Raw genomic sequence first — 13009 nt, 5'->3', positions numbered from 1 at the left:
CACCGTTATTCTAATCTTGGCTATCTGTATATTTGTTTAAATTTTTGTGCTTGTGGACAATTTTATCAAGAAATCAATAGAGCAGTGTCAACGAGGAAATTAGGATTTATTTAAGATTTATGGTCTGTTTGGCAGATTTTAAATAATCCACTAACTGGAAAATATTCTGACGACACCCTGTAGGTATCAGTCATCTACCATTAGCTAATCAGAAATCAGTTAATAATCTAGGCAACTTTTTATTCAAATAACAAAATTACATTTCTGGTGTACATAAATAAATTTAGTGAATAATCAAATATAAGATATAGTTGACCATCGGAATTTATTTTCTAGTTAATTATGAATCTTAAATGCTTAAACTTTTAAATTAAGAGTTGAATGTACATTCTCTAGAATGTCAAATGCCAAGAAAATGGTTTCAATAAATATATAATGCAGACACATGTATAAAATTCTAATCAACATGTGTAATTTTACTTAACAAGAAGGACATGTCCATCGGTTTTAATTTATTTTATTACACGTGTCAAACTTTAAATAATGGTGTCCGTATTGAAAATCGTTAGAGAAATGACAAAACTCTGTAGATACGTAATTCATCAGCGTCCTGATCGCCTTCATTATCAGCGTTACATCAGTTGTTTGAGCCCGGCTACGCCTATCATTGCATCTCTAACACCTTCCATTCAGTTTACATGCGTAAGACAAAATTAACTCATTATTTATAGATCTGGCAGTATGATTGCTGTTGTATTTGGGCCAGTGGTCACCTTTTCTTATCAGATGTAACTGACCACTGCTAATCTAGAATTATGAGGGGGTATTGGTTCCACTCGATTGGACCGTATCCTTAGTTTTGTTCGCCGGATTTTGACACGGCTATGCTGCAGGGCTACAATCGATACAAGAGCGATAGCCAGAAAATTTAAATTCTACAACCAGGTAACAGTGATTTCAATTAGACAAGCATGACTGGCTTCGGGATATAATTGATTAATAATATGCCAATATCTACCTCGTACCCCTACAAAAAAGACAGCTGTTAATTTTATCAAACAGTTTAAGCGATCTTTAGCCACTAAATCTGTCAGTCTTTTTCGCGGATGTTCCACTATACCAAACTTTACAGCCCATCGTTTGGTCGTCATCCACCCGCTCTTAAAGGTGGGCGGAGTCACCTGTCAACAGACTCACAAGACGGTCGTTATCAGTGATACCTTTACCGCGTTATTATTTATTTTGTTTGGTCAATGTGTTGATACTTATTAGACAAAGTTTTTCTGGTAGTGTCAGTTTTACAGACTCCACCTGACCATAATTGCTAGGTGCATGGAAGGTAAAAGTCACATATTCAGACAGGCAATACCCGGAATTTGAAATGGTAAAAGTCGAGTGAAACAGAACGAAAACTATTTGTCTGCCTGTAAGATGTCTCACTTGTCGCCTCAATTATCTGCCATCCCATCCTCACAGGTAACTTTAATTTTATACATTTTTTTTTTAAAATTTCCATTATATATTTTTAAAAAAAAATATTTTCTGAACTTTTTGTGTATTTGGATTATACAGGTGTATAAATTGTGTGAATAATAATATTTAAAAATATATATATATATACTTTCATTCTTTTTAAATGAAATATAAACCATATTAGAAAAATGTATTATCCCCCCTCTTTTCTTATGTAAATTACATAATATAATTTTGTATTATGTATCTATATTTATATATTTATAATTGTATGTGTTACAGTACTATGTATTATCCTCATAAGAGGGAAAAAAAGAGAGGGAAATAAAGTATAAATGAGCAATTGAATTGATAAATTGAAACTTTTTAAATAAACAAGAAATATTAATAAACATTAAAATGAAGAAACATTGTTTTGAGGAAATAAATAAAAATATTCATGTAGTGGAAATAAGATGGAAAATATATTTTTACTTCATTTTTCTTCAGCTTAGCATTCCAACCAAAACAAGCCTGCCCGCGCCGGTGTGCACGGATCCCGGGAGAGCGATTCTCCACGACGCTCCTTTTCCTACAGGAATGGCAATTCCATACCTCACCCGCATCGGGAACCTTGGCGAGTCTTTGTACACTACCAGCCCGATGACCCCGAACGCATTAGGTGTGGAACCCTCGGCGTTTTACCCGCTGGTCAGTTTCAATTTTCACACTTATAAAATTAAATTTCAATGGTATCAGATTAGGAGCCCGGCATGTGGAATCAGATCTTGGTCAAAAGCTTTGGAGATATTCAATTATGAGTTTGTCTGATTTATCACTCTTTGTGTCCGCTAATCTTCAGGAGTTTCTACTTTTTTCTGTCGCGGAGGGTGATGTGTTTCGACCGATTTTTTTTTTTTTCGAAGTAAATACCAGTATCAAGTATCCTCTTTCACGTTTTTCGCTCCAGTGCAAGTTATTCATTATTTTTGTTCAAAGGTATATCAAAATACCATTTGTTGTCCAAACTTTCAACAAATTAGCGCTTTTCAGAGTGCTTTTCTCACTTGGAACATTTGGCCAGCTTGTTTTTCCTGATCCCAAAAGAAACAGATAGTTAAAGTTGCAAAAAATGACGTATAATTATTTCCAAATGAATGCCACCTATATTTTATGACAGTTTTTAACCATGTAAGAATGCTATCGAAAAAACCACAATGCCTATAGAGTTTCACCAAATATTGATGGGGTTTTAACTATCTGGGAGAGTGTTTTAAGACTGTTTCCATTGTAAACTTGCTATTTCTTCTTTTCTTTAATTTTCTAGATTGAAAAAAAAAGTTAATATAATTTTTGTTTCCTAAAAATGTTTTTTAAATTTCTCTGATTATTCAGGGAGGGGCTACTCCAGCGTTGGGTTTAGACAGAGCCCCAGAATTCTGGAAGAACCTACAACATCCCTCCATGGTGTATCCCGTGGACCCTATGCTAGGCATGCATCCATACGGAGCATTGTAAGTTACTGTTATTCATTTGGCATGAATCCATACGGAACATTTTCAGTTACTGATATACATTAGACATGCATCCATATGGAGCATTGTAAGTTACGGATGTTCACTAGGCATTCTTCCATACTAAGCATTGAAAGTTACTGATATTTAGTAGGCATGCATCCATACGGAGCATTGTAGGTTACTGATATTCAGCATCAATGTCTAAACAATGTATTAAAATATGCACCAGTTTCCTCATTAAAACTAGACAGAAATTAGGGGAAACAAAAACCACAATTTTTTTAAAATGCACATGCTTTCTTGTTTTATCACCTGTTTATTTCGATAATTATACTGTAAAATCTCTTAGGTAATAAATACTGAATTAAAAAAGCAGTTATGACGTCTTATTTATAAATGGTGCATTTTTAATTGACCTAATATCCATTTTATTTTATAAAGGATTTTTCAGATATTGTTTATATTTTATAAATACAGATGAAAAAAATATAATTTAAATAGGATAGGATACACTTTGTTATTTATGTAATTTTAAGAATACGTTTTGATATGTTACTGATCTGAATTAAGACAAAAAATCCTGTCACATAAAATTTTCTCAATACTGAAATTCAAGATTTATTTACTAAAGGCATTTCCCCCAATAAATAGTATTCTTTATCATTTTATTTTTTTTACTTCATAATATAGGTCTACTTTTGTAAATATTAAAATAAACGTGCAGAACACAGTCGGGTATGATCCCGAAATCCTAAGCCGATTCGAAATAGAATATTTCATTCTAATTAAATTGTCTAGATGAAGTGGTGATAAGCATGAACTTCAAAGGCATATTTTCGTCCGTAAATTGGCGTACTAGGACATGTCGATATTTACGAATTACATCCATGTATTTTTTAAGGAAACAAAAAAAAAAAATAAATAAATAAATAAGAAAAAATAAATAATAAATAAATAAATAAATAAAAAAAAAAAATACCGGAAACGCTCTTTTTTTGGATTAACAATTATTTTTGATAGTCCTAGTCATCTTTCTATCATCACAGCTACTTTTCAATTGCAAGATATTGAAAAATATCAGAAAAAAATGGTTTTCATAAAAAATAATGACGACCCAAAGTCAACATCATTTTCCATTACTAATGTGACAAAGTAAAGAGCATGTGAGCATTTTAAAATTACTAGTAATGCTAGTAATGCGATTTCCATTTGTAATAATAAATTAGACAAGTATACGCAAATATATCAACATTATATATAGAACATTTACAAGTTCTGATACAAAATGTTATTTAGATTCATATCAATTCACAAACACCATATGTGCGATGTTCTGTTGATACAGAAAAAAAGGTTAACAAGTCCTAATAACTGAAATAAAAGGGTCAGAAATTCAAATAAGAAACTCTTATATATGACTACGTTATGCAGAAAGATTATTCTCCTGATTGCAAACGAAAAAAATATAATAAACAAATTCAATTATTTTTTTTTCAGCTATGGGGGGCTTGATCTGAACAATGCCGCTCGCCGAAAAAATGCAACGAGGGAGACAACAAGCGCACTAAAGGCGTGGCTGTACGAACACCGGAAGAACCCATATCCCACCAAAGGCGAGAAAATCATGCTTGCCATCATCACCAAAATGACCTTGACACAGGTGTCCACATGGTTCGCTAACGCCAGAAGGAGGCTAAAGAAGGAGAGCAAACTGGGTTACAAAGATAAAGATTTGGACGGAAGTGACGTAGAATCCATAGGCTCGCCTCTTGGAACGGACGATGGTAAGTATATGTAGTTGCTAGTCTTACACATTATGATTACATAAAAGAAAACCTTGCAAAGGACTACACAACCCAATGAGCTACGTCAGGTATGCTATATTAGTAGTTCATCCGTTAATGAAATATTTGTCTCCGAAACTTCTCGTTAAATTTTTCTATGAGAAACTATTAACTGTGTATATATCTTCAGTTAACTTTGGTTTATTTGTGATCAGAACTTTTACATGAAGAAAACGTCATTTAAGGATGTATTCTACCGATTACGTTGAGGTGTCAGTCATTGTTACAGAACTCCTCTGGTTTTATCCATCAAAATAATCATATTATTTTTACCCTTATTATCTATTCACATTTTGATTCTTTGTTGTATTTTTTTTGATAATCCTCTCCAAAATAAAAAGAAAAGTTTAATTCCAGATCATAAGTTTTCAGAGAATGAAATTTTTCATTCAATGTCTATGAAAAATCACAAGAAGTCTGGTTTCCCGCCAAATTTTCAATGCCTTATATCTCAAAAATTCTCTTTCATATTTTGTTTTAAATAATGAATACATCCAATTAAAATACCAAATTAAAAAGTTTAATGCAAGTAATCTCAGCAGAACATATTCTTAATACTATATCAGGAAAATATACTAAATTGCATGTTTTGTTCTTATCAAGATATATAAAAAAAACCCGCCTAATTTCATAAGAATATTGCATGCAACAAGCTCAATGCTTATTTATGATTTATCATGATTTAATAACGTTCCGTCAAAGTGTTTCTGTGGTAAAATGTATAAGCAGACTTCATCTCCTGTGTTCTTTTTACCATTTTGGGAAAGGGTCTGAATTTATTTTTATTTATTTAAAAAACCATATATAAATTGATATTGCCGCTAAATTTCATCGTATATCAAATTCATTCTATCTTTACAAAGCTTGTTCTTTGCTATGTGTGGTTTTTATTATGAACCATTAACCTTCTATAAATCTAAATTAATTTCATAAACTTCCCAAACACAGCCCGCAGATGAAACTCTATACAAAAACCTGATGTGAGCAGCCTTATATGGCTCATACATCCACTAAACAGGGCTGACAAGTGATCTTATCGCCCCTCAAAACAGACATTATTGTACAAGAGATGTTGCAATTCGATGTCCCCAGCCACACATTTTATAGTCTGTATTAATCTTAGGACGGATGATATTTCAACAAATTATGCGATAAGTATCTTTTAGAGGTTATACCTATGCATAATATCGAGATGAGATGTCATTTCAGCTGTCATTATTTCCTCGACAGACCATTATTTATTGTAGGTAAATATAACATTTAACGCATCCCCATCCTTCAGAGTCATATTGCTGTTTGTGGTCCGCCCTCCAAGGGCTTTTTTGTATTCAAAAAATAAATTGTTGTTAAAATAAGTAAACCTAAACCGCTTACACAAACCTTTTCATGTAAAATATGAACTTTTCACATAATCATTGAAGGGAGATAATCCCTGACTATTAAAGTTGATGTGATAAAACGGTTCTCATCTTGACTAATGTTAATTGGATATTTGAGAATTGTCGAGGACAAAATTTGTTTTGTGTGTTGATACCTGGTGTCTAATTCCTTTTTGAATCCTTTGGATATGAAATATATGTCTTGTCATAGAGTTACATAATACTTTTATATACGCCCTCCAAAACACATGATGTTTTGCGTCAGTACCATATGACACCAATGATTAAATGTTTTCACTCTTTTGTGTCGGTAATAATTACTACAGATCGCAGATTGTTCATTTGTGCCCTTCTATCATCTAAGGGGAAATATTGCGTCTCGTCGAGAAAAAAGAGAGCTTCACCTAATCAACTCGTCTGTTTTCCTTGTTTATAGTTAAAATGATCCGTTTTATATCCCATTTAACACATTTCATCTTCTAAAACGAAACTTTAATAACCGCATTGTATGGACCAAAAGAAGATAAAATCTGGAAATGGAACGGCGGTCGTACAAATGAGCGAAATTGCCGGGTTTCGGTTTTCACCGGATTAGGTTTCGTATTTTACATCAGATAGCCCGTACAGAAATATAAGATTACGCGAGTTCATCCCCTCTTTTTGATATCATTTGATGCCGTTTAATAATGTTCGTGTCATACCATACTACGGACAAAGAGTAACACCAGATTCTCCACGACCGAACGCGTTCTTGTGAATAAAGAGTGGATGTACAACATGCCTATATCAAATTCAATCATAATTTAATGGAAATATATTGCATCACTTTAAATCTGATCTGCAGTGGCGCCAATTCTGGTACATTAATAATGTCGGCTAGATGAAGACAGTGATTGATTTTGACACATCTGCATTTCTTTCGCAAAAGGTTCCAACAGCTATGATTATATTTCTACTGAATAATACCCCCACATCTCTGGACTTAAAAATTGTCCAGTTTTTAAAACGAAGTCAAAATTATAGTATTGGTGAATATTTGAAAATCGCAATACACAGTCCTTATTATCGTCCGATGCATTCTGAAAATGTCTTAAGGTTAAATTTTTTTTTTTTTACAGAAAAACCTAGAATTGGTTCTACATCATCAAGCATCATCACAAAATTAGACAATGATTGCGACGAAGATGCAGATGTTAAGGTGACATCAGACATCTCGGATTTCTCAGATGATGAGGAAGATGAAAACCGGGAGTATAAACAACGGTTGAATCCTAACGCCGCACAGTCACCAGCCAATCAAAAGGAAGAAAACAATGCATCTGCTGACGTCAGGCTACAGCAGGCATCTGTTGGACAATCAGAATCACGTGATCAAAGTAACTCGGCGCAATCAAATTCGAGACCAAAAATTTGGTCTATCGATGAAATAATGAATAAAGACAAAACATTTGGAGAACATTCCAGGGTATCTATCCACACTAATCCTCTGCTTCAGTCCCTTAGTGTGTATCATGCGCAATTACGAAACGGCAACGTTACATCACAGGAACTTAAAAATCAAGATCAGCTAAAACGCTACAGTGAGACCTTAGAACAATTACCATACCGGAAATCAAACTCGGAGACAGCATTGAACCTGGCAATTAGTGATAAGAACGGATTAAAAGCAGCACGAACCCGACCGGCATCCAAACCAACCGCTACAGGTAGGCTCATCGTGTCAATAAAGTTCTGTTTGGCTTAAGCAATCCCTGTGTTTACAAACGTTTCTCTAACTGTAATTTTTGGATCAAATTGTGTGTGAAGAGCTTTTAATTGGGATAACAATGTCTAAATGATGGAGTCGTCGACAATTTACTGTTTATAGAAAAGTTTACATGAAGAGATAGCATGTTTGACATGTATGGTATAAACATTTCACACTAGTGGTGGTGTGTAACCTGTTTATATACATAGGTTATCAGTTTACCACTGTTTGTGTGTTAGCTTATCCATTTCTGACATAACTTCACAAAAATTCTCACATTTTCTGAACTCTTAATGAAATTTATCTTTGTCTCTTTCCAGTGACGTCGTCGTCCAGCGACTCGGAGAAAGACTGACCTGCCTAAAATATTTAACATTTGTTAATTAGTGCTTTTCCTCCATCCCTAACCCGGGGTTGTCTGATGGACGTTTTATTATCTAATTTAATAAAAATAATTATTGTAATATTTATCAATTATTATGTTCATTAGAATGTTTCTTATTTTTGCATGCTTGGCCTGATGGTTAATAAAAGTGTTGAATTATTTTAAATGAATGTTTCATTATTAATTCATTTATTTTATTTTAAGTATTTATTTATTGAATTTTTCAATGCGTAATTTAAACATTTGACACCACTTGCATTATTTAAAAACAAATGATTTTGTTTGCAAATATTGCCGTGTATAACATAGAAATGAGTAATTATAATATATTATGTTGAAAGTTTTGAATTTACAAGGTGAACAGAAATTAATTAAATTTTTTTTTTTACATATTTGTATCAAATTATGTCGATTATATAGATTTCAAGCACTTATAATGTGTTAACATTTACTTTCAAAAGTGCAAGGGAAACGAAAAGTACTGAGTGGTAAAAGGGAAATATAGAATACATCATTATGTACATGTATCATATGTTTTCAAACTTATAAATAGAAACATAATGGGCCACTTTCGAATTTCATCCTGTGCACGATCGCCAAGGACAAAAATGTAACTTACCAAAATTATCACCCTGAACATTCAGAAATAAATTTTTCTGTCTAAAGATTTGAAATAACATGAACATTGACAGTAATCAATTTTTGGATTAAAAATTTGGTAGAGTTAAATCAAAGCTTTTTGCATATCTTATTGGAAATTTGTGATAACATGTACGTATCCGCTATTTAAACGCTACAATGAACTTTGATATGAAAAAAAAAAATAACATTTATAAATTATGCCGTTTTTGATAGATGACAAATATGAAATGTTTCAATAAAATTCAAAAAATTAAAATAATGTATATGCATGCCTTTAAATTCTTTTTTTTAAAAGTTGGTTTGCATTTTCCACTGCAATTTGCACTGATGCGTTTCCTTCCCGGATGACACCCAAATTTGTTAACATTTCTGAAGAGCTCCAACAAAGGAAGTGGTTGAAAATGACCTGTGTGCTTTAACCGATATAATATTCGTGCGTTATCATTCTCCTTCTGTTTAGGTACAAAGTTACACACTTTTAAATTCCCACTAGAAAACTTTTTTGAAAATTTTTCTCTATTTTATTTGGTTTCACACACAAATATAAAGCAACTCCTTTTTGTACTGATGGAGCAGGTATATAATCATAACCTATCCGTAAGAGTTAACTTTGTATTTCATGATTATTAAAAATGAATTAGATAATTACAAATTCATCACTCAGTTTTAAAGAATGAATTTTATAATAGTATACCTTTATCCATGCGTGTCATCTCCTGCTGCAAAACTAGAAGAAATTTTCATGAAAGCTCTATAAAATTTTTGAAATATCAATTTTAGATAGTATTCTTACAACAAAATAAATGTATTGAAAAAAAAAACCCTTAATATAAATCAAACACTTAATGATAATGAAAAATTATAAGCATTATTATAAAAGTAGTTCGTCTGGAATTGTTTGGGAAGTGGTTACGTTGGCAGGTTGTAATCAGCTGTGATTGGCCGCATCCGATCACAGTTTGTCAAAAATAAGATGAAAGAATTTTTTCGTTTCGTTTTGTTTGATATAACTATTTCACGAATAATAAATAACCCGCGATTACTTTTAAAATTTAAAAATATATTTAATAAACAGTGAAAAAAAAACTTTCCGAAAAAAAGTCAGTACGTGTTCAGAAGATCCTAGCGATCTCGGAGTCATTTCTGGTTATTTTATTTTATGCTTCTTAAACAGCCATAATTGATCTTTAACTAGATAATAAAATCCAAAGGAAACCCCCGCTGTTTATGGTAGGAATCCTTGTTATTGTTGACGCCACGATTCAGTTTAGAATGAAGGAATTTAAATACGATTAAAGCATGACTCGGAATAAGCAGCACTTTTAAAGCCTTGTTGAACACTAAAACTTGCATACATTTTATCCTAACTAAATAGATTAACAAGGCAATCATCAAAGAGTTTAATTGAATAAGAACTAAAAATCTATTACACGCATAAATAAAATCGGGCTCGGGGTATCGCGACATGATGCTCTGTTCCTCGCACCTGTTTAAATAAGATCAGGTGGTCATTGGACACACAGACAAATTTGTATTACACGTGTTCACTGTGTCCGAATGAGTCCTTTTATGTGGACACTGAAATTATTACAAACGAAATTAAACTCGGAATGGCCATCTTTTCTCCGTGTTTATTACACGGTCCTTAAATCGAGAAATAGGACTTCTTAATGAATTCTCCATAAAAGAAATAGTGTGAATGTTTGTAGTGAGATCAGATTTAAAAACATAGGTATAGACATCGTACAAAATTTAGCTTTGATCTGCTTCAAAACTGTTCTTTTTTGTACGGGTATCTAGATCTATTTTATTAACATTTTTGTTTGATAATTCGTTTTCTACATAACTTTCAAATTGCAACAGGACTGATGAAATTTAAATTGAGGCGGTTGATTTTTAAGGTAGGGCCCTATTCGACGGTTTTGAAGTAAGGAAATGCTCCCCCCCCGGAATCATTAGAAAAACACTTAGAATAAACCCCCCCCCCATACGCATCTTGACAGGCTACTGTTTTCTGACCAAAAACACACCCCTTCCTTTCATCAAACGATTTCCACCAAGCAAAGTTGAATTGCCTTTACCAATGATGGGAAAAGGAATATTATTACTGAAAAAAAAATCCAGTCTGCTATGACATGTAGCTTCGAGTAGACGTATTTTTTATATGATATTAACATTTTCTTTTACTGAATCATCAAAAATTTTCTAATTTCAACATGCATCTAGAGGTTCAAACTCTATCTTTTAATTATAATCATCTCAAGCGTTAGCGCACTATTCTGTATTACCCAATAAGGATCTGTTACTTCAACAAATTATCAGGAGACGGATAAACATAATTTTTCAAACTTGTTTCCGAACCTTGTTCGATCTTCACTATATATCTGTACTGTATGCTTGTAAATCTCAAATTAAATATGGTTTGAACTAAATTATCAGTTGTTTAACAGAAAGTTTACTCATTTGTTTAACTCAAGAAATCAAAGTACACGCTGGTAAAGCAGTATAATACGTGTACTCAGTATATAGAAAATGTAACATAATCTTACAATAAGAAGCAAAAGATAAAAATAAATAAATTAGAACATAATTATATTAAAGCATTTCCAATATTATTACACAATAATATATGAATTCATAAAAATAAATGATAACCAATTAACTAAGTAACTAACTTACTAAATATTAAATAATTGAATCTTATTACAGTGTGAGGAGTACATTGTAAAAGAAAAAAAAGATAGCAAAGTAGTCAATTTTGTTAAACAGTTTGCAAACATTCTCGCTGTTTTAAATAAGCTATATAATATTTTTTTAAATTTGAATACATAATTCGAGAAAATATGTACACATTTTACTTTTATCTTGATTATATTCATTTCGCATTTTGTATAAATCTGTCAGTTGTTTTTGAGAGGTGTCGTGATCACGTGACCTTCCATTTACAATTAGCGAGAATACCTTAGTCCAATGGGTAGAGTCGACTGTATCACGTGTCATTGGGGCAAAGCAGGGGTATCTATTGTAACATACACCTATTTCAACCAGACCAACGACACAATGCGGACACGATCCAGGTACTATCCCTCCCCATCACGGAGTCATCTCCGAGAATCCAGGCACCCTGTCATTGGACAAATCAGGCAACTAAGACTAGAGATGTTGACAGCCCTCGATAATTACGAACATATTCACTCCAAGATTAGGTGTACTGAGAGGCGAATTAAGAGGGCGCAGTCCCCTGCCCTACAACATACGCTCCGAATGAGACTGCAGATTTATGTGGGGGTGGCTCGATACTACGCGGAGTTTGTGCTGCACAAGAGGACGGAAATGTTTGACTTGATACTGCGTAATTTCCGTGAGGAAGGCGAATTGGGCGATATGGGGGATAGATCCAGCGATGATCCCAGTATGTCAAGCGAGTTCTGATGTACAACCACACCCAAGGCAGTAAATTGCACCCACGGCCCTTTTCAGGGCCACAAATATTTTTAGAAAAGATGCCTAAAGTACATACGTTTCACATAAACCCTGAGTATCCAAATATTATATTTTCATCATGTAAAATTGAATTCATACAGATCTTCAGTGCCTTTTCTAAGTTAACAATATACATGTATCACCAGGCCAAATATTGTTAGAAAAGGTGTCTACGGTTCATACGTTTTACATAAATTCTGAGTATCCAAGTATCAATTTTCATCATATAAATTCATACAGATCTTCAATACCTTTTTTCAGTTAACATATTTTGACCAAGCAAGAACAAATACGCATGCTTAAAGATATTAGGGAAGGGTTGGGAGATAAGAACAGTTTTACTACAACAGTACAATGTCACTGAATAAAGGATGACGAAGATTGAGGGAATATAGCAATAAAAACCAGCTAAAAAGAAACTGTTTGACTAAAAGCTTATTTTGCAATAATCGTACTTCCGTATAAGGTATTTAAGATTTGTCCGTTTGCTTAAGATAAATAGCTGCATACCTTGATTCATTAAATAATTAAAAGAAAAATCAATGTTAAACGATCTAAAA

At 32.8% G+C, this 13009-nt stretch overlaps 2 protein-coding genes across 2 annotated transcripts in view; one reads left to right on the top strand and one right to left on the bottom strand.

Annotated features, from left to right (window-relative positions):
- The window catches only part of LOC133197760 (N-terminal EF-hand calcium-binding protein 1-like), a 252915-nt gene extending 247890 nt beyond the window's left edge, over positions 1-5025 (bottom strand). The window contains exon 1 of the mRNA XM_061333963.1: positions 5018-5025. The gene's annotated coding sequence lies outside the window, so the exon portion shown is untranslated. The remainder of the gene's footprint in view (positions 1-5017) is intronic.
- Positions 1194-8490, top strand: LOC133197759 (Iroquois homeobox protein 6a-like). Its single transcript, XM_061333962.1, has 6 exons — positions 1194-1476; positions 1963-2163; positions 2848-2966; positions 4467-4753; positions 7311-7898; positions 8260-8490. The coding sequence occupies exons 1-6, from the start codon at positions 1432-1434 to the stop codon at positions 8292-8294; spliced, it is 1275 nt and encodes a 424-aa protein (XP_061189946.1). The 5' UTR covers positions 1194-1431; the 3' UTR covers positions 8295-8490.
- The last annotated feature ends 4519 nt before the right edge of the window (positions 8491-13009 follow it).

Source organism: Saccostrea echinata, unplaced genomic scaffold (assembly GCF_033153115.1).
Source record: "Saccostrea echinata isolate AGI-Se365-2 ecotype Australia unplaced genomic scaffold, CSIRO_AGI_Sech_v1 ptg000030l, whole genome shotgun sequence".
NCBI classification, from domain to species: Eukaryota; Metazoa; Mollusca; class Bivalvia; order Ostreida; family Ostreidae; genus Saccostrea; species Saccostrea echinata.
The sequence above is the reverse complement of the archived record's forward strand: the minus strand, read 5'-3'. Positions and strand labels throughout refer to the sequence as shown.

Bases quoted from the DNA above. Each gene is read 5' to 3' on its own strand.
- LOC133197759 (XM_061333962.1), top strand. From the start codon at position 1,432: ATGTCTCACTTGTCGCCTCAATTATCTGCCATCCCATCCTCACAG. The intron at 1,477-1,962 runs GTAACTTTAATT...ATTTTTCTTCAG, and splicing joins CTGCCATCCCATCCTCACAG to CTTAGCATTCCAACCAAAAC. The intron at 4,754-7,310 runs GTAAGTATATGT...TTTTTTTTACAG, and splicing joins GCCTCTTGGAACGGACGATG to AAAAACCTAGAATTGGTTCT.